Below are 24117 nucleotides of genomic sequence, written 5' to 3'. Positions count from 1 at the left end.
AGCCTTACGGGCCTCACAAGGGCTCATCCCAGGGTCCAGAAACTCTGTCCCTCCCTGTAGAAGCCCGATGGCTGCAGAGCTTAGGGAACCCGTGGGGCTGTGGTGGCCAAGGGTGCAGCCTTCTCTAACAGAGGGGGCAAGGGTCCACACTGGGTGGGCGGAGGAGAAGGTGCTGTGGTTCCTCCCGGGTCAGGGTGGCCAGGACAGTCCTGCCCCCACAGCCATTTCTGGGGCTCTCTCAAGGAGGGTGGAGCAGCAGGTACCCGAACCCCAGGCCAGATGCTTTGTGGGGCAGCCCTGAAACCTTGCCCAACCCTGGCAGAAGCCAACTGATGAACACGACCCTCCCCCTGGGCTGCACTGCCTAGGCCTCCCCCACAGCTGGTCTATTTACCATTCCTGGCTCCCCTGACCATTACTTTTACGTAAAAGGCATGGATGGCTCTGAGATGAGGAGGGGGTTGTAAAGACCTGAACTTGTACAGACAGACCCTCAGCTGGACAGGAGGTCCCAGGTGAGCTGAGGATGGCCACATTGGGAACACACTCCAGGCTTGTGTCAGGGACTCTGGCCGGTGATGGAGCAGAACCCAGCCTGGCATGAACACAGTCTCAGGGTGACTCTCAGGGACCGGCAGCATTGGGGTGCTCTGCACAGAGCTACCAGAATATCAGATGCTCACCTCCACCCAGAATCCAGCACCGTCAGCCCTCCCAGCCCCACTATTGCTGCCCCTGGAGCCGCCTGCCCCCCAGAACCTTCTCCAAGGTGTCATGACCATTGATTCTGCTTCCCCGAGCAGAGGCTGCTGGCCTTACTTGGCTTCGTCTGCACTTGAGTCGGTCTCCAGTGGCCAGGGAATGACCCTCTGTCTGCTGACAAATGGGGACTCCACCCCGGGCACAGGACTCCTTCCTGAGAAAGGAGGGAGTGGCTGCCCTGCCAGCTCCCAGGCCCCACGTCAGCACAGCACAGTCAACACTGATCCTTGTGAAGGGAAGCTGGTCCCCTCCATTTACTCACAGTTGAAAAATGATCAAACATTAGCAAATCAAAATTCGGGATGATTCCTAAGGCACCTTGTTCAGTGGACATGGTAGAAATGAGTTGAGCGGGAGGGAAGGGTGCATGTCCAGCATGGCTGCTTCCGGGCAGGCCGCCTTGGGCTATGTGAGCGTTGGGTCCGAGATGCCGTGGTCGGGGTTGCAGGTGAACGCAATGGTGATGGCATAGCGGGTACCCCAGTGGACCTTCTCCACCCGATGCAGGTTCTCAGACCCGGAGGTGAAGAAGGATACCCGACCTGCAAGAGGGGAGAACAAAGCATGACCTCGAGGTCACACACATAGCTGGGCCCCAGAGGACCTGCATTCAGGCCAGCTCAGGGACACAAGGAACCTGTGGGCTGGAGAAACCACTGATGCAGGAAGGCGGAGCTTGGAGTCAAACCTGCGGGATGAAGGACGCCCCAGTCCTGGGCACAGCCTCTCTGTGGGTCAGCCTAGAATTGCAGTGAGGCCCTGCCACCCACCCCAGGCGCCCCTACCAGCCATGTGACCTCCCCAGGCTCACCTGAGGATCTTATTTCTAATCACACATGGAACAAAACCAAACGCTGGAGGGTGATGACAATGTTTTAACAGAGAATTAGAAAAAACAGGTCAAGGCCAACACCGAGCACCTATAGCTCCCTCCCAGGGCAGCTAAAGACAGGACACAGGAGGGGGCTTCTGAAGGTCCTGGAGTGGGCAGGTCCTCCAGCCATCTGTTCAGAGAACCCAGTGTCTATGTGCTCCAATATTTACCTGGCCTCACATACACCACTGTAGACTTTTTTTTTAGGACAAATGGAGTTGACCCTAATGGAATCATTAGGGAGGAGCCTGGGATCCCACAGATGCCATGTTCCTACCACATGGCCCAGCACCAAATGTCCCATGACAGGGGCTTCCCTGGTGATCCAGTGGTTAGAAATCCACCCTGCAATGCAGGGGACATGGGTTCAATCCCTGGTAAGGGAACTAAGATCCCACCTGAAACTAAGCCTGCAGGCCGCAATGAAACATCCCACATGCCACCACTAAGACCAGATGCAGCCAAATAAACAAGCAAATTAATTAATTAAAAAAATTTTTTCCATGACAACTTCATTTCTCTTCAAAGGTCACCGCCAGGAACTTAACTGCTAAATCTCTGAAAAGAGGAGAAAAGTCTACCTCAGAGTCCACTGTTTTCTGGTTGTAAACAAAAGAACTGTGCTCTGCCTGAAAACAGCAGAACAAAAGAAAACATGTAACACACAGAAACCTCTGCGTGGGGCCTGGGGACACCAGAGCTCAGACCCTCCTCTGGACCAGCCAGGCTGCCCCTGACCTAAAGGAAACACTCTTTCCCAGAGCAATCTGCAGTCACACCACTTCCTGAGGCCCAAGTTGTTAAAGGCGTTTTGTCCTTGGTTTCTCTAGTTTCAATCACACCTGAGACATCAGACCAGCAGCCAGGCCAGTCTGCACAGTGGGCTCAATGGCCTCCTTGCCCATCCACGCCATTTGTGCACCTCTAACCCTGCACACACGGTTATCAAATATCACTGGCTTGCAGCAAGAGTTGGGGGTCTCTAGGGGCCCCCAGTGTTTCTTTCTTTCACACTTTGCAAACAGAGGCACCAAAGAACAGAGAAGAAAAGACTGAGGAAAAGTCAATATCCTCATGGCCTGTGGGACAACAGGAAACCATCCACCCCTCAGGTTGGACCTTTGGAGGGAAGAGAAGCTCATATTGGTGCAGGAAGAGGTGATTTGAAGAAATAATGACCAACACTTTCCCTACTGTGATGAGAACTTTGACTTTTAACCCAATAAGCTTGTCAGGATAAATACTTCAAGTGGGATAAATACAAATTCACACTGAGGAACATCATAGTCAAACTGATGAAGCCAGAGACTAGAGAGCAGCTTGCAGGTGCGGGGAGCAAAGAGGCAGCTACTACAGGGAAGGGACAGTGGTGAGGGCAACAAGGGAGCCAGAGGAAAAGGAAGATGGTTTTTTCAAAAAGGAAAAAACCCACCAATCCAGGATTTCACCTCCAGTGAAAATATCCTTTAGAAAAAAGCTGAAATAAGAATATTTTCAGAAAATCATCACCAGAAGGCCAGCACACCGTGAAGTGCTGAGGCAGAAGAGGAATGTACCTGTTGGAACCTGGATGCACAGGAGGGAATGGAGGAGGCTGGAAAGTGAAGAGGTGGGAAAACACTTGGCGTATTTCCCTGTTAGTTTTCCCAGGAAATAACCAACTGTATACTCCGCATCCCAGGGAAGGCCACAGTCAAGCACCCCAGAGTCCACCTGTGAGTCCTACCTGCTCTCGGCTCCACCGTCTTGTTGGCCCCCTCCTCCATGAACACAAACCGCCCCCCACCGAAGTCGTCCAGGTAGTCGGAAAGGTATAGCAGCGACGTGTAGTCAAAGGAACCATAGGTCACCTGTGGGAAAAGCATGAGGGTATGTCACCATCTGCTTGTGGGAGGGCTTGGTTCTCAGGGAAGGACAGAACCCAGGCCTCACACTGCCCTCCCAATGGCAGAAAACCCTCTGCTGAGCACCAGCCTGCCAAGGTGACCAAGGCCTTGTCACCTTCTGGTGAATTCAGTTCCGCACTGTCTGCAGAGCTGGACTTTCTACACAGACCTGGGCTCCCTCCACGTTCCCCACCGAGACCCCACGTGGGGCTCCTTATCTGGTATCAGGGCACCAATCAAATATCAGAGTGACTTAAACCTGAGAACAGCTCAGGGCAGTGCCCTTGAGTTGCTTCAGCAGTGAACCTCGCATCCACTGAGCTGCACAGAACCTAAAAGAGACCAGGATGAGGGGTGCCCAGTAGCCTCACCCTCTCCTACCCACTCAGCTCAGACACGGCAAAGGAACCAGCCCAAACTCATGTGAGCACAGTGGCCTGGGGAGGAGGCAGGTTCCGGCAGGTGGCAGGGATGGCAGAGGCTGGTGGGGCCTGAGCTGTCCTGAGTCAGAGGCTGGAGAGCTTCACAGCCAGGAGCAGATGCTTCACCCCTGGAGTCCCCTCATGGGAGGACATCTTTTTGCCACATCCATGCATGAGTGACCCCTTGGCTATGACAACCACCCGGGTCCTGTAGACCCTGTCACAAGACCTCCTAGCTCTAACACGTCTGAGGCCACTGTGCTCATCACTATTGACTTGCTTTCTCTGCCTGAATATCTTCCTTATCTTTCTTCCTTCAAAGGGGATCAAGGAACCAGGCTACCTTCAGTGTTGTCTCTCCTAAACCCACCCTTCCCACTATACGGAGGGTTGCTCTTTCTTCACTCAGGGAAATTCTCCCAGACTCCATCCCAAACTCCCTTCCCCATTTGCTGCATGAACCTGTCTGTCCTCCGCACATGCTGTCTTTGCCCTCAACCCCTTAGAACCTTGTTTTCCCCTCTGCAATGTCTACGATGATCTTACACTGAAGGTCTCAGCCCTGGTTCCCTAATGAAATAATGCATCTACAGAATGATTATTCAATGAGACAATGGCTGCTAAACCTGTGAGGTGAGAGTGATCAGGAAGCTTAATCATGAATGGATGAGTTTGAACCCAGTGATCAATCATAAGCCCATGGGAGCACCTGGGGTGATGCCCAAACTTCCAGCCTGAGTCCCCTCGAACCCCCTGAGCTACACTGGCTCAGATGAGCCACTGGCCACATACAGCTGCTTCACTTTTTAAGTGAAGCAGCTTAATTAAATACTGGGTGCCTCAGTCTCACTAACCACAGGGAAGTGCTCCTTCCTCCGTCAAGCTCAGACAGTCGAGATTAAATAAACACACCAATATCTGACCGAATTTCAGGCAGAAGCCCAATCTGCGAGCTTCTGCCCAAACCCTCAGCTTATTTTTCACTTCATTTCCTTTGTTCCAGCATCAAGCAATGGAGAGATTATCTGGGTCACCTGAGCGCACTCACAGCTGGGGTGACCGCCAACAGCCCTCAGATGTTTCTGTGGCCAACTCTCCCCTGGAGCCATGCTGGGCGTGCTGGCCGAGCAGGTCAGGGTGGGGCTGAGGGGCAGGCGGGAGGGGGCTTCAGTTGTGGCTGGTGAAGACCATTGATAGATTAGGTGTCACCGTGTCTAGGGAACAACAGGAGATCAAAGAAGAGGAATCCACAGAATCCAGAGTGGTCAGGAGATCTCCCCGCTACAAAAAGGGGGAAAAGGGGGCCTCCTGGGCAGGGGGGGACACATGTCCGAGGGGAGACCACCCAACAGAGAGGCTGAATCAAGGCCGGGTGAGGTGACATTTGATGAGGCTCACGGCTCAGGCAAAGACAGCTCTGCATCTGGGAACAAGTAGCAGAGGATGGGCCCCACCAGGCCCTCCCTGTTCCGAACACGCGTTTCACCAGGTTCTCTCACCTCACCACACGAGAAACAAGTCTTATTTCCTTGACAGCATCACCAGAGGGGAAACATCTGAAACCCCAACTACGTGAACAGACAGCACTTCAGTGGACAAGCCCCGGCTGCGCTCACCTTGTCCACGTGGGCGTGCCAGTATTCGTCATGAGCCGTCCGGGCCTCCGTGCTGTTGATCCGGGAAAAGAAGGTGGGCTTTGTCAGGTGCAGCGAAGACGCACTGATGCCAAACGCCTGGGCGATCGCCAGCTGGACCTTCTGCCGCACGTCCCTGCCGAGAGGACACATGTGTCACTCAGAGCAGCTGGAAGAGGATTCTCCGCAGGTCCATGGGACCCATATCAAACTATACCACAAAAAGACGTGAACTGGAGGAGGAGGAAAGGTGAGCAGATACACACGTGGGTTCACACACATGTGACAGGGTATCACGTGCAAAACCAGAAACCCGAGTGCCAGTTCTGTGCAGGACTCACCCCAGCACTCCCATCCCCCCACTACCTTCCCCAGCTCTGACCCGGGCGCTCCTTCCCTCACCGGTACAACTGGAAGTCCTCTTCTGAGAAGATAGTTTGTATTTTATCCCCAAAGTATCTGTGAAAAGAATAATGAGTATTAACAAATGAGACATTTTATTACTGTTTCCTTATTTCCTTTGGGTCTTCCCTGGTGGCTCAGATGGTAAAGAATCTGCCTGCCAAGCAGGAGACTCAGGTTCAATCCCTGGGTTGGAAGATCCCCTGGAGAAGAGAATGGCTACCCACTCCGGTATTCTTGGCCTGGAGAAATCAATGGACAGAGGAGCCTGGTTACGGTCCATGGGGTTGCAAAGAGTCAGACATGACTGAGTGACTAACACATTTCCTTTAAATTCAGTCTTTCCTCCAGTTAACCAGCAAGTCCTTGAGAATCAGCTGGTCCTTCTTATCTTGCAGCTGCTCTTTCTACAATAACCATGTGAGAAAAGGGAGGAGAGTGGGAGGGCGGTACCTGGCAGGTGAAACTTAGTTTCTCAGTTATGTCCGGCGCTTAGTAACCCCATGGACTGTAGCCCATCAGGCTCCTCTGTCCATGAGATTCTCCAGGCAAGAATACTGGAGTGAGGAGCCATTCCTTTCTCCAGGGGATCTTCCCAACCCAGGGATTGAACCCAGGTCTCCTGCATTCCAGGCAGATTCTTTACCATCTGAGCCACCAGGTGGGGTGACATTTATTAAGGCTGGGAGATCTCTTGCTTCTCCTGGCCCTCAGGAGGCAGCTCTTAGGAGCATGGCCTGCCGCTCACCTCTCCCTCCAACCCTATTCCTCGGCCCCTTCCAGACTAGACTGTTTCCTAAAGCAAGGTGAGTGAGTACCCAGCCCCTTGGAAGAGCTTAATCTCCCAGTCCTCACTTGGCCACAGCCTGATGGCAAATGTTGAGGTTTTCCCCAAGACTTGAAGCCCTTCTGATCCATACACACAACCCTCACTCAGGTGTCCCCGCATAAAAAACGGGCAGACCCTCTCACCCTAGGTTCTCACCTGTACAGGTTCACAAAGTGCTTCCCAACAGACAAGGCCCCTGAGTGCAGGTCCAGGATGGACGCCTGGAAAAGATGTTGGCAGAGTAGCGTGAGGGCTGCCAGCAACGTTAAACACAAATTCCCGAGACATATCCTTGCACACACAGGTCAGGGCGACAATGCACACAGGCTGGGTTTCAAGACATTTGGACAAAGGTGTGTGAGGTGCTGGTTAGTTTCTAGAACAGGAGGCCCGGGAGTCATGCAGGTACACTCGCTTTCAGCCTGGCTCCTTTCACTGAGTATCACCTCCCTGTGACTAACTCACCTGGAGACGGACACGTGGGCTACTCCCAGTTCAGGGGTGTTGCAAATAAGGCAGCTCTGACACTGGCGGACAACATTTTTATCTTGGGAGATGCTCTCGTTCTCCTGGGTAAATGCCCAGGAGCGGAACTGCTGGGTCATCACTCTTTAATGAACCACCAGTGTTTCCGACCCCTGCCCATCCTACCTCCAGAAGGCCTTCTCCGTGTCTTAAAAGAGGGGAGGGGGCATGAGCACGGACCACCTGTTTGGGCATCTACCCTGTTTGGGCATCTTTTCTAACTGATGCAATGACCATCCCAGGGGGGTTGTTTGAACACAATCTGGGCTTAAAAAACATTAACTGCCCTTAAAGATATCAAACCTGGATGATTCACTGCAAGACAACTTTTCACGTAAATGCTGAGCAGAGAGTAAAAGATGAGTCCACACACGAATAGATTTTAATAAATATTCCCCTTGAACTGAATAAAAATAAAAGGAGAAGCGTAATTTTCAGAACTCAAAAGGAAAGAGTCTGCAGAACAAGAGTCATAGAGATAATGACTGAACTATCCAGAGGAGAGCAGATATTCCCCCAGGACCCACACACTGGGTGAAAAGAACCCCACTGGGACCACATGAGAACTCCAACGTAGGGTGCTCACACACATGGACTCTCAAGACTACCCAGGAAGCGGATGAGTTACAGAGCTGCACTGGCCTGTCTGAGTTCCCTGTGGTTGCTGTAAATGGCAGGCTTAAAACAGCAGGAATTCATTGTCTCAAGGTCTGGAGACCATAAGGCTGAGATCAAGGTGTCAGCAGGGTCCCACTCCTTCCGAAGGCACCAGGGGAGAATCCTTCCTTGAATCTTTGGGCTTCTGGTGGCACCAGGGGTTGCTTGGTTTGGGGCAAATCACTCCACTCTGTTACATCTTCACACGGCCTCTTCTTCAGTCTCAAACCTCCCTCTGCCTTCCTCTTACAAGGACTCTTGTCATTGGATCTAGGGCTACCTTGATAATCCAGGATGATCTCATCTTGAGACCCTTAACTTAATGACATCTGCAAAATACCCTTTTCCCAGATAAGGTCCCATCACAGTTCTGGGTGGATGCATTTTTCAGGGGCCACTGCTAGACCCCCTTCAGTCTCACTCAGTGGACAACAGTCCGTACACTGCATCTGTGGGGGCCTGAACATCCTATACCTTCATTTCCCCTCGGAGGGAGAGCAGAGCCAAAGGGGTAAGAAGAAAACTGAAGCAGGAACGACAGACAACTCACCCCTCCATCGGATCCTCCCAGGGACAACCCCTTCTCGGCTATGCTGTAGGGGAAGATCTTAAGTCAGAATTCAGTTAACAGCACCATCTATGATACCTCTAGACACATACCAATCACAGCTAACACAATGTTGACGGATTGCTTAATGTTTATGACAGAATCACATGTTTAGACCAAAGGACTCGACTCTCAAGTTGAGTAAATAAACGTGAGTATTTTGTCACCATCTCATTAACATCCTATGACACAGTTTGGGGACAAGTGGCCTTATTTTCCATCTTTAGTTCAGAGACCTGGTGCTGAGTTGAATGGGTTGCTCTGGGCTGGAAAGTCTCTCTCCTGTCATCACAGGCTGAAGGCAGACTTTGTGATCACCAGCTCAGGAGGCAGAGGCCATGTGGTACCCTGGGCTGGACCTCACAGGACCACCCATGTCAGTGAAGACGCAGGGGCTTCTGGTGCCTCTGACAGATGCTTCATGGCCACCCCGGAAACTGATTAGGGGCTGGATCCAGCCCTCACACCAGTGACTGCCCCCCCCACCCAACTGGCCCCTACAAGGTTGTCTAGAAACAGCAGGAGAGTCTCCGCTTGGGACTCAGCTCAACACACAGACCAGACACTGCTCCACTAGGCACATGCCTGTGTCTGAACTCCATGTTGGAAAACTCAAAGCATCAAGATCTGCTTCTAAAAGACAAAGAAGAATCCAATGCCAACTACTTATAAGTAAGACCTCCTGCCCGGTCATGAGTTATGGAGAGCTGGTGGGAGGGCTAATCCCAATCAGTTTTGGAGAGGAGACTGAAATATTGTCTAGCAACTGCCTGGGGCCACTGGGTAAACCCACTGTCTCTACACAAGTGTCCATTGGGCCCCTCAATGGCTGATGGGAGAGCATCCCCCCCACCTCCCCAACAGACCAAAACAGAGCATCCCCCACCCACCTCCCCTGCTGCCCCTGGAGAGGGCCTGGGCCTCCAGAAGGTTCCATCAGCAACCACATCACTGAGGGCAACAGCCTTTCCTCCTGGAAATCAGAAAACCCCATCTTGGCCTGGGAAGTATGCAAGGGAATTCTTAGGGAATTCTAAATGAATCTCTTGAAATCATCCTTTTAGTAGTAATTCTCTGCTCCCCACCCCAGCCTCACCCTCCCATTTGTTCAGGACAGAAGCTCAGAGATGCGTGTACCTACGAATCCTTCGGGCTTCGTCCCTGGTGATGACGGCATCGCTGATGCCCCGGCCACACTTCCTCGGGGAGCAGCCTAGAAAGAGTCAAGTCAGGATGACACACAGCCCCCACTGAACCCCGACAACAGAGTGGCATGCTGTTGTCAAGGACTCACATGTGGGCCCCCCTTCTCAGGGACAACGGAATTTTGTGGGATGGGGCCTTGCCTTTCACAGGATTAGGGGACCAGGTTTGGAAATTACAGGCCACATGGTCAGAGTGAATTTCAGATAAGCAATGGTGACTTTCCAGTACATGCACGTCACCTATGTCAAACTTCACTGTGAAATTTCCCATACAAATTTCACTGGGTTCCTGGCAGCCCCACGCCAGGCAGGCCACTCTGGAAGCACCAGGCACTCTGCCCAGAGGAGGCATCCACGACATTCTTGAACTTGACCACAAATCACTGACCTGACCACAGATCCAGACCTGTTGGCAAGTCCCTCCCGGATGACCAAAGCTGTGCCTGCAATTGTACCTGCCATCCTTTTGCAGAGCTGCTCCAAGGTGCTCCCCACCCACTCCCCCCTGCCTCCCTCTGTCCTGCAGCCAGGACTGAGCTGCTTAGAGGGAGCTTGGATGGGGATGGAGCCAGAGTTGGGGTGAAAGTAGTCAGGGTTGGGTGGATGGGGCCATGGTTGGGGTGAAAGAGGCAAAGTGGGATCAGGGCCAGGGTGGACAGGATCAGGGCCAGGAGGGACACAGCCAGGGTCAGCACGACAGCCCCAGAGATAAAGTGGCCAGGGTCATGGTGGCCAGGGTCATGGTGGCCAGGGCCAGGGTCAGATGGATGGGCCCAGGATGAGGCAGAGCACCAGAGATGGACGAGCTCAGCAGGTGCCTTGTGTCTTGGCGCAAAGGGCAGGCTGGCTGTCTCGAGCTGGGTGGACCACAGGATATGTGGCCTATGGAACACTCTCAGGACACGCTGGGCTGGCTGACCTTTAGCTTTCATCCTCCTTCCCCTCTTCCTGCCTGGAACGTGCCTGGAGGTGTCCTGGGACCGCATAAACCGCACGCTGAGTGGGAGAGCTGGGGGCTCAGTGCAAAGGGCTCACAGGGAGCCAGGCTGACCTGGGGTGACTTTCTCTGGGTGGATAAACGTCTACTTGGGGGTCATTAGGGAAGGGGTGCCTCAGTTCCATGGAGCTAAATATAACCCTACTGATACAAGATCTGTGTTATATTAAAACACAAAACTGCTTTTTGTAAGGGTTACTTCCTAAAGGTCGACGATAAAGGCAAAAACGACGATCACCAAACAGCAGCCTAGGGAGTGATAGCATACAAACAAATACATTTAAAGACAAAAGAATGATGAGAGGGGAAGAGATTGGTAATAGGAATGATTCACCAGAAGATGCAGGGGCAACAGAAGCACCAAGTGACATCCATTCAAACACGTGAGGCAGCCACCAGACCCACCATTGAGGTGGAGACCCCGCCTCGCAGCTCCCGATAGCTGAACAAGACAAGATGTCCAAGAAGACAGTTTGCCCAGAGGAGTGTAGACTAAGGAGCCACTCAGAGCTTCACAACAACCATTCAAAGACAGACATTTTTTCAGGTATACATGCAACATTAACAAAAGCATATTAGCCCAACAGGAAAGTCGGTTCTATACCATACAGGTTATGGTCTCCAGCTACCGGGCAATTAGAGAGAACTCAAACCCCATCAATCTTGAAATCTTAAAATCCAGCAGGACACAACATGCTGAATATGAGTGAGCGTTAAGAGTATCCTTTGGGCGAGAAAGTGAGTTGCGAGTGGTCGGTGATGTCCGTGCATGTACACAAGTGCACAGGACACAAGCTCGCAGGTGTGCCTCCCAGACACACAAGTCAGGGGCAGGCAGAGCCCCTGTCAGCTATGGGAGGGGAGAAGGGTGAGACAGGGGGAGTCCAGAGACTCTGATGCTGTGTTTCTGGTAAAATATATATAAAACCCCAAAGTTACCACTTTAGCCAGTTCAGGGGCCTTAACTACATTCACATCGTTGTGTGACCATCAGCACCATCATCTCCCGAACTTTCTCACCTTCCCAACTGAAATCCCATCTCCATCTACACCAACTCCTCTTCTGCCTCATTCCAACTGTTTTTAATGTTGATAAATTATTAAAGGGGTAGGAAAAATAATGGCTCAGTAGTAAAGAATCCGCCTGCAATGCAGGAGCCGCAGGAGACACAGGTTCGATTCCCGGGTAGGAAAGATGCCCTGGAGGAAGGTATGGCAACCCACTCCAGTATTCTTGCCTGGAGAATCCCATGGACAGAGGAGCCTGCTGGGCCTACAGTCCACAGGGTCACAAACAGTCGGACACAGCTGAAGCGACTTAGCACAGGAAAAATATACTTTGTCAAAAGCTGGGACTTTATAGGGAAAAAGCTCACCAAGACAGAGAGAGCATGCCCACAAGAGAACCTGTCCACTCCTGACCCCCGAGGGGAAAGGGAACCTCAGTTCCTCGGCATGTCCATTTCTGCCAAGGAGCCCACACACCTCCCTTCACTTTAACCCAACTTGTGCATATCACAACAGTGCCCCTTGGTGGAAGGACTCAGTAATCTTTTTCTTGGTTCAAGTTCAAAGCATTGCTCTGAATAGAAAAATGAATTAAACTCTGTCTCTAAGACCCAGTCACTCTGGCTAGGCTTTTAAAACGACTGCCCTCCACAGAGCAGGCAGGTGCCAGGATGAGACAAACGCCATGGGGGAATGGACTCTGGTATCACGTTTCCTGCTGCAACATTTTCTGATGTAACAATCCCCTAAGACTGAAAGAAAATGCCTTTTCTCTGTTCAACTTGCTCATTGATATCTCCCCAATTCTGTTACATCCTTCCAGGCAAACCACCTCTTCCACCACATGGAATCCACACTGAGGTGGGGGGCACCTCAGTAAAACAATGGCTATAGCCTGGGCAGTGAAGCCTGGGCCTGCCCCTGCACAGGTGGGGCCTGAAAGACTCACACTCTCCACAACAGGTGTGAGCTAACCAACGTAGAGGCGGGGCGGCGGTGGGGAGGAAGGCCACCTGCCCCCCGCCACACTACTTTCAAACCGATTCCCACCAATTCATCAAAGCAAAACCAGACACATTTTGAACACACTGAATTCCATGTTAACATGCTGCTCTTTCCTGAATCACCTTGGCACTGCGTACCTTCAAATCTTCGGTGACTGTCATAATCTTCAGAGCAGGGCACCTCGATGAACCTGCCTGGCAGGATCTCACTGCGGTGAGCCAGGACCTCAGTGATGCCGTCATCACCCCCCAGGCTGCCCCAGAACAGGCAGGCGGCGAGCGCAGTGCAGGACCCCAGGACAGCGACTCTCAACCACTTCTTGCGCACATCCCGAGGCACCCGGACACTCTTGGTGCTGAGAACAGAAAACAGCTGTGGTCACCCGAAGGCAGCTGCGTGTGCTGAAAACGCAGACCACAATGACCAGAGACCCACCCACACTTAGTTACAGCCTCAAACGGTTCCCACACTGGTCATCATCGGAGCTACTCTCCATCAATCCAGAGGCACTTGCCAGCATACGAGAACATGGTGGGGAATATGCCCCTCGCCCCATATGACCAGACAGGGCTGACTATGCCCCTGAGGACAAGACGAACTGCCAGTCGCGGTCCCTCCCAGCCTGGCCATGTCCATGGAGAACCATCTGGGAGATCCTGACAGAGCCTGTGACATCAGTCACATTGCCTGCATCCAAAAATGACTGACACAACCCCATGCATTGGCCCTAGGGTACACACTCACACACAAAGTGAACTAAGGTAGTGAAAGTCGCTCAGTCATGTCCATCTCTTTCGACCCCATGGACTATACAGTCCGTGGAATTCTCCAGGCCACAATACTGGAGTAGCCTTTCCCTTCTCCAGGGGATTTTCCCAACACAGGGATCGAATGCAAGTCTCCCACATTGCAGGCGGATTCTTTACCAGCTGAGCTACCAGGGTGAACTAAGGTAAACATGAACCAAACTCATTTCACTGAAACCACCAGCCAGCCAGGAAGGGAATGCAAGCACAACAGAAATGATTCAACACTAAGACACTTTCTGTACCACTGGGATTCACACTGCCTATGCAGAATTTGCAGGCGTGTGTGTGTGTGTGTGTGTGTGTGTGTGTGCACATGTGTATCTATGTGTCTGGATGGTGTATACCCACTCACATGTGTCTGTGTACATGTGTATGTGTTTTCTCATATGTGTAACTGAGCAGTCGTGTACTCTTGAGAAAAATGTGTAGGGCTTGAAGGACTGGCAGAACTAAGAAAAGCGATCCAGACATTCTTCCAGGAGGTGCACCTCGTGTCTTCAAGTATATGATTAATTCCTGAAAAGCAGGGAGTTTGCCTTCTATTTTTATATGTCCCTTCACATTTCAAATTGCTATATATATAAAATCACACAGGCTTTCCTGCTGGCTCAGAGGGCAAAGAATCCGCCTGCAATGGAGGAGACCAGGGTTTGATCCCTGGGTTGGGAAGATCCCCTGGAGAAGGGATGGCTACCCACTCCAGTGTTCTTGCCTGGTGAATTCCATGGACAGAAAAGCCTGGAGGGTACAGTACACGGGGTTGGAAAGAGTCGGAGATGACTGAGCGACTAACACTTTCACACTTTTACTTTCTAACACACAAATTCCGATTAAGTCTCAAGGTGGGCACAGCTGAGTCAGACCATATTGGGTGGATACATGCTCATTTTAAACAGGGAGCATAGATACCCAGGTCACAAAGACCCCCATCCTCACCCCTAGAACTGCTGTCTAGCCTCTAGCCCACCTGGTCTCCTCTAACTAGACAAAGGTGGGCCCCTAACTCCAGTGGGGCCAAAATTTCTCTTCCCCAATAGGGCAGGGAGACTGCCAGCCCACCTCAGTAGCAGGGGCTGAAATCCTACTGTGGGCACAAAGCTGTTGACACCTTCGCCTGGGACACCCCGGGTGCTGAGACAGAAAGGGACAGAGAGGGAGGTAGAGACAAGAGGGGAAAACACAGCCTCCTGGCCCAGATTTGGAAGCAATACTTCCCTGAGGTATCCTCAAAATAAGCACCCCAGTTCAGGGTAAGCTGGCCCAAATGCACACTGAGAATCTTGCCAAAACAGAAGTGGATTTGAAGCAAGGTCCATGGCCCATGGGGCAAGCACGACGAGAAAGTAATTTATACTGAAGTGGATACACTCCGGCTCTGAAAGCTTTAGGCAGAATCCCCTCGAAGGCTACCTGATGAGATCATTTATTCATTCATCGGGTCCCCCACCGGAGAACCATATCGTGCACAGCCCTGAAACAAGCACACGGAGACCAGACGATGGGGACCTCTGAGTCCCAGTCCCCGTGTGTAGTCTCGGCACAAAGCTCTCGGTACAAAGCCCTCGGTACACACTGCGGCGGAGGTCAAGGGTTTCCCGACCGGCAGCTCCGCCCAACCCCGCCCAACCCCTTCCTGCGCGGTCCGGGAGGGATTCTGCAGGCTACGCCCTCCAGACGACCACGCCCCTCTAGGCGCCCGATTCGCCCAACCACAAACGAGGCCCCTCGCGGCCAGGCCACACCCACACTGCAGTGCCTTTCCGGGAAAGGCCCTGCCTGCACCAGACCCACCTTTTTCTGACCGGGCCATGCCCACAGCCACACCACGCCACGCCCCTGTTAGGCCCCGCCCCTCGGCCAGGCCCCGCCCATCCCACCGTTTGCGCGTTCCCGGCGCTATCTGGTACCTGCTCTGGCGCCGGCGCTCCGCCACCCCGCGGCGCTCCGCCACCCCGCTGCCCTCCGGGGCCTTGGGAGCACCCCTCCGCTGAGGTGCCATTAGCCACGCTGCCGCGAAGCTAGGCCGAATGCGGGAGCCGCCACAAGCCCGGGACGAGCGCTGCGAGAGGTAGCGCGAGGCCGGCGCAGCCGGGCACGCGAAGCGACACCCTCAGCCTTCAACCTCCGGGCTGGTGACCAGGCCTGAGCAATCGGAGGTCGAGCGCCGAGCGGGGCAGGGCGGGGACCCGAGCGCGGACCTGGCTTGCTCCCCGTGGCGCACCTGCCTTGGCCGTACCCCGCCTCCCCTGACCTCCGCGGAACCTGACAAGCCTCCGAACCTTCTACTGAAGCGTGTCCTTGCCCCGCCGTGCGTGCTCTACCGGGGTCTCCAACTCCTCCTAGAGTCTGGAATCCTCCTCCCCGCGGTGTCGAAGCCCTCCTCCCAGGGTCTCCGCACCCTCTCCTGTGGGATTTCCAACGCTCCTCTCTCTGGGCCCATGCCACACCTGAGGGCACTGGGTCCTGTTGGTGCTTTGTATCTGTGAGGCCTGCTGTTTAGTTTACAACATTCAATTTCCCGTCCAGTGGGCAAGAAGTAAGATCTTAACCAGTCCTGTCAAGATACCTAAGATTCTGAATGAGTGGAATTAGCAGTGAGATTCATTCATAAGGATTAAGTCTGATGAAGGTGAGTAATTCATTGATACAGAGGGGGGAAAAAAATCTGGACTCATTGAATAAGAAAAGTGATCTGCCCAACAGTCCCCAGACTGGGGAAATCAGATGCCATCGCCTGGCAACTTACCTAGAAGCCCAAGAGACTGGGACAATTGCAGATCTACCTACCAGGTTGTCTGATAACAATAGTGACAATTGGCCCAAGTCTGAAATAATCATATATATATAGACCTCGTGCAGGAGGGAATCAAAGAACTACACACTTGCAAGAGGGAATACTGACTTCTCTGTATCCTTTCCATTTAGATTTTGCAGCAACTTACTTTGGTAAACAACTCTGAATGTGTCTGAATCAGGTAAGATGTCGGTGTTCATTCCTGCTGTAGGGCTATAGAATAGTTAAGATTTCTCTCTAAACACAAGGAAGCACACCTAGGACTAATACAGACTTCTCAGCTCAAAAATTTTTCTTTTAACTCTATTCTCTGGAAAATACATTTGGGTTATAGTGGGGGAGGGGGTTGTTAGAGTTTTCTTTTTTATTTTCAAAATGTAAAGCAACTTAGCTTTGAAACATTTCAGTTTTTCAAAATGCTTTGTCTTAACTCATCCACTTCTCAGATAGCAATTTAGGTAATTGCCTTAAGAACTTTGTCATTGAGATTGTTTTGAATATAATTTATTTTTTCAATCAAACTGATTGATTTCTATGTGCATTATGTTATTTTCTCTGCTATATTATAAAGTCCCTAAGGTCAGGGATTTATGAATCCTTGCACAGAATGAGTAGTTTGAATTGTAGAGCTGAATATATGACCAATATACAGAGATTTTCTTTCCTTTTCCTAATTCTGTGTTTTATGCTTCATCCAGATACCTCCTCTAGTTTAACATAAACTAGTCAGCACTGATAAACTTGTGAGTTACTTGTTTTTAAATTATCAATGGCCTATTTTAAATCCTAGACAGTTTTCTCTGACCTAGGATAAATTTTTACAGTTTCTCTCTCCCTGCAACCAAGCTGACTCAAACTCTAAAAATGCAAATTATTTTTAATACTGTTTAAAGTAGAATAAAATTGAGGATCAGTTTTCTACAGAAGCATCATATTGTGGGGCCTGAAAAATGTTTAAGAGATATTTGCCTGTTTTCACTGGCATAGTGTATATAGGATAAGACAGTCTTTAAAACAGGAAATTATTTTGCAGTCATTTATATTATTGTAGATTATAGCCATCTTATAAGGAAACCAGTGCTGTATGACAAGGGTCCTTGTATTTGAACGTGGAGACAGACATCTTGATACATTTCATGTTGGTGAAATGAGTTTCCTCCTAGTTCATAGCAGGATTGAAACAGACATTGGAAGGACATAACCATTAATTTCTTCACTAGGAAGAAGTGCCCAGAAAAGAGATTTTTTAGTTATATGACCTCAAAAAATAGTGAGATGTCAGGTTCTTCACCATTTAAGATGCGACTAGTTCATCTGGACCTGAAAGGAGCCCCGCCAAAGGTCTGCTACCTCTCGGAGGTAAGAGCTCCCTTTCTTCTTTAGAGAATCACTTTGCCTCGGGTTTGGTTATGCAGTTGTGAACAGTGTTCTGTAGACACATTCTTGGAACACAGCCATGGGTTCTGAGTTGAGGCGTGGTGGCAGCAGCATAGATCTTGAATTTCCCCCATATCCCCTCACAAAGCAGATAGCAACCAGGATAGCAAAAAGAAAAACAGAAAAGACAAAACCCCACAACCTCTGTTGTGAACCAAATCTTGTCTCCTAAAAAGATATATTTAAATCCTAACCCAGCAGACCTGTTAATGTGACCTGTGATTTAAAGATAGGGTCTTTGCAGATGTCTCTGACATTAGATGAGGTCATATGGGAACAGGGTGAGCTCTAATCCAATGAGTGGTGTTTGTATAAGGAGAGGGGACAATAGACACAGAGGGAAGATGACAGGAGGACAGAGGCAGAGACTAGAATCAATGCATCTGCATGCCCAGGAGGGTTAAGGATGCCAGAAACTCGCAGAATCCGGAAGAGACAGGGAGGCTGCCCCTTACAGCCTGGGAGGGAGCACGGCCCTGCTGACACCTAGATTTTGGGCTTCATCTGTGAGAGAATACATTCTTACTATTTCAAGCCCCCCGGTTTGTGATGACTTGTTATGGCAGCCACAGGAAAAGCATGTACTCTAAAACAAATGTTAAGTTATCAGGGTTTCCCTGTGAATGCCAAAATGCAAGGGGTGGGGCCAAACCACGGACAGACAGCTCAACACTCCTGTGGGGTTAGCAGCTGGGCAGGGGATGGTAGAGGAAAGATAAAAAAGAATTTAGGATCTTCCCTGGTGGTTCAGTGGCTAAGACTCCAAGCCCCCAATCCAAGGGGGCCAAGTGCGATCCCCAGTCAGGAAACTAGATCCCGCATGATGCAGATAAGAGTCTGCATGCCACAATGAGGATCAAAGATGCCACGTGCTGCAACTAAGACCTAGTACAGCCAGATAAATAAAAATAAATATTTAAAAAAAAAAAGAATTCAGATGACTTCAAGACTAGGGAACCCACAAAATAGCCCAACAAATAAAGGTAAGTCAGAAACTGGATAAGATGTCACTGGCTCCAGATTGAGGATGAGTGCTCAAGACCTCAAGGCATTCCAAAATACTTTCCAGAAACTTCTTCCAGAAGGACAGAACCCCACACTCAGAATGCAGTGTTGGGAAAAGACTCCATCTGGAACTGGGGAGTAACATCGAGGTAAAGAAGAGAGAAGTTTCAAATACTGGAGGAACAGGATCCAGAGGAAGTGAAGACTGAGTGCAATGGAAGTAGCTGCACAAAGTCCATAACTGCTAATCCTTTATGTAACAGCTGCAGAGGGAGCCCGGGGCTGGCCCAGCTCCATCCCAAACATAAGAACCTGCTCTCCAAAATACAAGAAAACACATCTCACTGTAAAATGAGCAATAGGAAAGGAGTGTGGTTGTGCCATACAGAAACATTGCCAGAAAATAGAGGACGATGATCTGAGTAACAGTGAAGGCGCACCAGCACCATGTGACCACAAAGCAGATGACACAGTTCTGTAATATTTCAAAACAAGATCAGAGATACTAAGAAAGTGATAGAAGCTATGGAAGAACAGCATGAGTTAGAAACGCCCAGGCCCACATGCTGCAACTAATGACCCCGCGTGCTGCAGTGAGCATCGAAGATCCCCCATACTGCTCTTAGAACCCACGGTAGCCAAATAAATATTTTAAAAAGCACAGAAAGCGACAGCCAGACAAAAGTAGATAGTGAAAAGATTGCCTCCAGACTCAGGAATGAATTATAAGAAGAAAAAAAACAACAGAAATAGAGACTAAACTAGAAAAAGGACAAAAGTGAATAGACACCATGGGAACCAGTATTGAGAAAGCAATGGCAGAAAAGTCAAACGTAAAGAGATAAAAGCACGGTGACAAATGGATAGTTGTGAAAGACAGGCAAAGAAGACCCAGTTTATGTGTAGCTGGAGCCCCCTGCTGCTGCTAATGGACAGAGTCAGGATCAGACAACATTTTCTTATTCCTCCTGTTTCCAAGGGTTTGCTGGGTGGCTCCCTCAGGCTGAGCTTAGCAGCCTGTCAGCCACCCAGAGCACCGAGGATCCCTACCAGCCCCAATAGAAATGCCAAAGAGGCCACCCAGTGGTCAGATGGCTAAAGGCTGCAGGGGAAACCAGGAGCAAAAACGCTGTGGAAAATATGGAAATGCTATAAGCATTATGTTTCATTTGTGTGTTAGTTTGACTCCGTTCCACAATCAGCCTCTTATAATTTGCAGTCAATTGTCAGTGACCCACTTTATAAATGATCCTCGCTAATTCCTGGTCTGAAGCTGATTTCCTTCTATCCAGCATGCTTAAGAATGTTCCCATATTCCTGGGGAAAGAAAACTTTGACAGCAACATCAGCGAGAGTGCTACAAATTGTATAAAACCTGTAGTGGCCCTTGTCTGGAAGTGGGTTTATATTCTAAATACGTGCAGGAGCCCCCACCCCTGCCTATGATGCCAGGCTAGAAGAAGATCTCAGGGCTGTGTACAGTAGATACAGCCCTAAAAGTCCTGGAGGATAGGAGTCCATGTTCTTGAAATAAAGGTGAACAAAGAAGTGGGAGAGAACCAGGGCAGGGACCCCGTAAGCACAGAGGGGCAACCTCTTTCCTCCATCTCCCTCTTCTAGGCTTCTTCCAGGTGCTCACCACTAACCCTCCAGAGCCCTGTAGGCTCCCATTGCCCCAGCCTGCCCCTTCCCTGTGTCCTAGGAGGCTCCCATGCTACAGGTCTCATCCAGATGAGGTGCCGTCTGACCCTGCTTGCCCAGCCCTCCTTCCCCAGCTAAGCCACCAGGCAGCTGCTATTCTATAGCAAGCAGAAACCCTGCCCCTTGTGTCAAGTGAACACGTCACTACATTTGTGTTTAGTAGGCATAACACAGAGTACACATTTCAGGTGGAAAGTTTCCAGGAGAATTATCAGTCCAAAGATCAGCTATAATCTGTGTCCATCAGCTGAAAGAATGAGCCTGTGACCTGCATGTGTGTCGTTTTCCATTCAAATAGTCATTTTTTTCATGACGTTTCTGTCTCCTCCCCAGATTTTCCCCCTGTTCCGTGCCCTGGGTGCAAATGGCGTCCTCATTGAGTATGAAGACATGTTTCCCTACGAGGGCCACCTGAGGCTGCTGAGGGCCAAGCATGCGTACAGGTACCTGAGCTGCCAAGCAGGGCGATGCCTCTGTAGAGAAAGTGGGATGTGCAGGGCAGCAACCTGGAGGGGAGGGGAGGGGAGGTAAGAATTGTTAAATGCATGTTTTTAATCATAAAAATAAAGCACGTTCACTGAAGAGAATTTGGAAACATTTAAAAGAAAGTAAGCATCCATATATTCAAAGCTATGGATGTTTCAGTAGTCATGTACAGATGTGAGAGTTGGACCATGAGGAAGGCTGCGTGCCAAAGAATTGATGCTTTTGAACTGTGGTGTTGGAGAAGACTCTTGAGAGTCCTTTGGACTGCAAAGAGATCAAACCAGTCAATCGTAAAGGAAATCAACTCTGAATATTCATTGGAAGGACTGAAGCTAAAGCTCCAATACTTTTGCCACCTGATGTGAAGAGCTGATACATTGGAAAAGGCCCTGATGCTGGGAAAGATTGAGGACAGGAGGAGAAGTGGGCAACAGAGGATGAGGTGGTTGGAAGACATCACTGACTCAATGGACAAGAGTTTGAGCAAGCTCTAGGAGATAGTGATGGTCAGGGAAGCCTAGCGTGCTGCAGTCCATGGGGTCGCAAAGAATCAGACATGACTTAGCGACTGAGCAACAACAGCCACAAATGATCCCCCAGGAGGAAGCGCTGTGATATGTTTCAGCCTTGTCTGTGGAGATGAAATGCATGGAGGACACTTTGACAGGTGTCCAGGCAGGAGGAGGAGGGAGGGTCTTTAAGGCCCCAAGCGGGATCTTCACCAGAAAAGTGAGGATTAAAGGGGAAAGGATCAGAATCAGGAAAGTCAGATAGCTTGGTCATGGACGTACCCCATTTAGCTTTAAAATTATGGGTATCCGTGTAAACCAATAACAAATAGCCCAAAAGAAAATTGGACAAAGAACATTTTGATCCCCCCAAAAGAAAGAAGTATATGATAATAATAAAACAATGAAATGCCATTTTGGCTACCAAATTGGAGAAGCTTTTAAAACAAAATGATAGTGCTCTGTGTCCACGAGGGTGAGCAAAAACTGGCCTCCTGCTGGTGGGCTGTAGAGCAGCCTAACTATTCTGGAGGGTGGCTTGGCTCCATGTGACAGGACTCCCAACAAGTGCCTGTGAGTGGGAAACAGGAAAGGCGTAATCCAGAGCATTAACGTGGTGTGATGGCAGAGGTCTTCTTGTTTCTGTGTACAATGAACGTGTTCTGTTCCTTTGTTTTTAAAAGTGAAAAAGGTACCAGGGTTCCAGTGAAGCTTGAAAAAGGCATATTTAAAGATGGAACCTTATATAATCAGTTCATTTATAAAACTGATTAACTTTAGAGATGGTTCAAACACAGAAATTGAGATGAATTTGTAAATGACACCTCAGAGTAGAGTGGTCGGGGGCCCTTCCAGGATGGCATCCTCAGTAATCTCAGTGGCAGGATGTTGACCTGGACGAATACTCAGGGGTGCTGACAGTGACTTCCTTCCAAGGGTTTTATCCATTTGTAGATGGATAAACAAATACATGCGTACTCAGTCATGCCTGACTCCTTGCAATCCCATGGACTATAATCTGCTAGGCTCCTCTGTCCATGGAGGTTTTCCAGGCAAGAATACTGGAGTGGGTTGCAATTTCCTACTCCAGGGGATCTTCCCAACCTGGGGACTGAACCCACGTCTCTTGCATCTCCTGCATTGGTAGGCAGATTCTTTACCACTGAGCTACCTGGAAAGCCCCAGTAGATGGGATTACTAACCCTCTCAGATGAGTTACTCCACCTAGTCTTGGTACTCTATTAAAGGGGTCACCAGCCTTTTCTGTAAAGGGCCAGACAGTAGATATTTCTGTCTGTGCAGCCCGTCTCATCTCTGTTAACAGCTATTTGTGGGGCAAAAGCAGCCACAGGTGATAATAATGAGTGGGCATGGCTACGACCCAATAAAACCCTTATTTGTGGACACTGAAGGATGAATTCCACACAATTGTTGTTCTTTTTTCACTCAGTTGTGTCTGACTCTGCCACCCATGGACTGTAGCCCGCCAGGCTCTCCAGTCCATGGGGTTTCCCAGGCAAGAACACTGGAGTGGGTTGCCATTTCCAGGAGATCTTCCCAACCCAGGGATTAAACTCTTGTCTCCTGCACTGGCAGGTGGATTCTTTACCGCTAAGCCATCAGGGAAGCCCTCCCATACAGTTTTTACAGGTCACAAAATGTTATTCTTCTCTTGATTGTCCTCAACAAGTTTTAAATGTTGAGACCATTCTTAGGTCATGGGCTGTACAGAAACAAGCAGTGAATCTACCCTCAGGCCCTATCTTCCCACCATCGTTCTAGACTATGATTCCTTGTGTGGCCCAGTTTCTGGTAAAATGACTTTAGCTTCATGTAGTGTTTGGATCAGAATAGCTGGTAAGAAGTAAACTGTTACTTGATGACATAACAGAGCATCATTTTCCTGAACTGTAGCATGGAAGTCTTCTCTGAAAACTTACACCTGTTGGGCTTTTCAGAGTTAGTGACCCTACTAGTTTCCTCAGTAGCATCCCCCAGGAACCTGATAAGCGGTGACTGGGAGCCTAAATGGAAGCCAGCCCGCACCTCTTAGGGTGGTCTCTGTCTCCCTGCTGCTACTGCTGCTGCTAACTCACTTCAGTCGTGCACGATTCTGTTCGACCCCATAGACGGCAGCCCACTAGGCTCCTCTGTCCCTGGGATTCTGCAGGCAAGAACACTGGAGTGGGTTGCCATTTCCTTCTCCAATGCATGAAAATGAAGTTGCTCAGTCATGCCCAACTCTTTGTGACCCCATGGACTGCAGCCTACCAGCCTCCTCCGTCCATGGGATTTTCCAGGCAAGAGTACTGGAGTGGGTTGCCATTGCCTTCTCCTTGTCTCTCTAGCCCTTCGGAAATCAAAGAGATCCTGCACCTGGCCACGCTGAATGAGCTCGAGGTCATTCCCTTGGTGCAGACATTTGGGCACATGGAGGTAAGTGGGAGGAAGGGAAGTTACCTCGCACCCAGGTGTGGGGTTCAGGGGTGCACGGGCAGGGCTAGCGACCTGCAGGGAACAGCTCAGTGCTGCACAGAGAGGCTCTGAACAGCTGAGGAGCTGT

At 50.2% G+C, this 24117-nt stretch overlaps 2 protein-coding genes across 4 annotated transcripts in view; one reads left to right on the top strand and one right to left on the bottom strand.

Annotated features, from left to right (window-relative positions):
- Positions 1–1016: 1016 nt before the first annotated feature.
- Positions 1017–15749, bottom strand: OGFOD3 (2-oxoglutarate and iron dependent oxygenase domain containing 3). The gene is made up of 9 exons (XM_052657288.1): positions 15530–15749; positions 12951–13168; positions 9736–9811; positions 8542–8584; positions 6966–7030; positions 5981–6037; positions 5561–5714; positions 3363–3486; positions 1017–1304 (listed from the first exon to the last, which is right to left on the bottom strand). The coding sequence occupies exons 1-9, from the start codon at positions 15619–15621 to the stop codon at positions 1168–1170; spliced, it is 966 nt and encodes a 321-aa protein (XP_052513248.1). The 5' UTR covers positions 15622–15749; the 3' UTR covers positions 1017–1167.
- Positions 15515–24117, top strand: part of HEXD (hexosaminidase D) — a 17023-nt gene continuing 8420 nt past the window's right edge. For 2 of the 3 annotated variants that reach the window (XM_052657287.1, XM_052657286.1), the window contains exons 1-5: positions 15515–16251; positions 16548–16597; positions 17637–17775; positions 20893–21002; positions 23903–23990. In XM_052657287.1, coding sequence (XP_052513247.1) covers positions 17671–17775; positions 20893–21002; positions 23903–23990 — 303 coding nt within the window. In that variant the 5' untranslated portion in view covers positions 15515–16251; positions 16548–16597; positions 17637–17670. The remainder of the gene's footprint in view (positions 16252–16547; positions 16598–17636; positions 17776–20892; positions 21003–23902; positions 23991–24117) is intronic. The other variant, XM_052657285.1, reaches the window with a different exon arrangement.

Source organism: Budorcas taxicolor, chromosome 19 (assembly GCF_023091745.1).
Source record: "Budorcas taxicolor isolate Tak-1 chromosome 19, Takin1.1, whole genome shotgun sequence".
In the NCBI taxonomy this organism is placed as follows: Eukaryota; Metazoa; Chordata; class Mammalia; order Artiodactyla; family Bovidae; genus Budorcas; species Budorcas taxicolor.
This window is presented reverse-complemented; position numbering and strand designations above follow the sequence as displayed.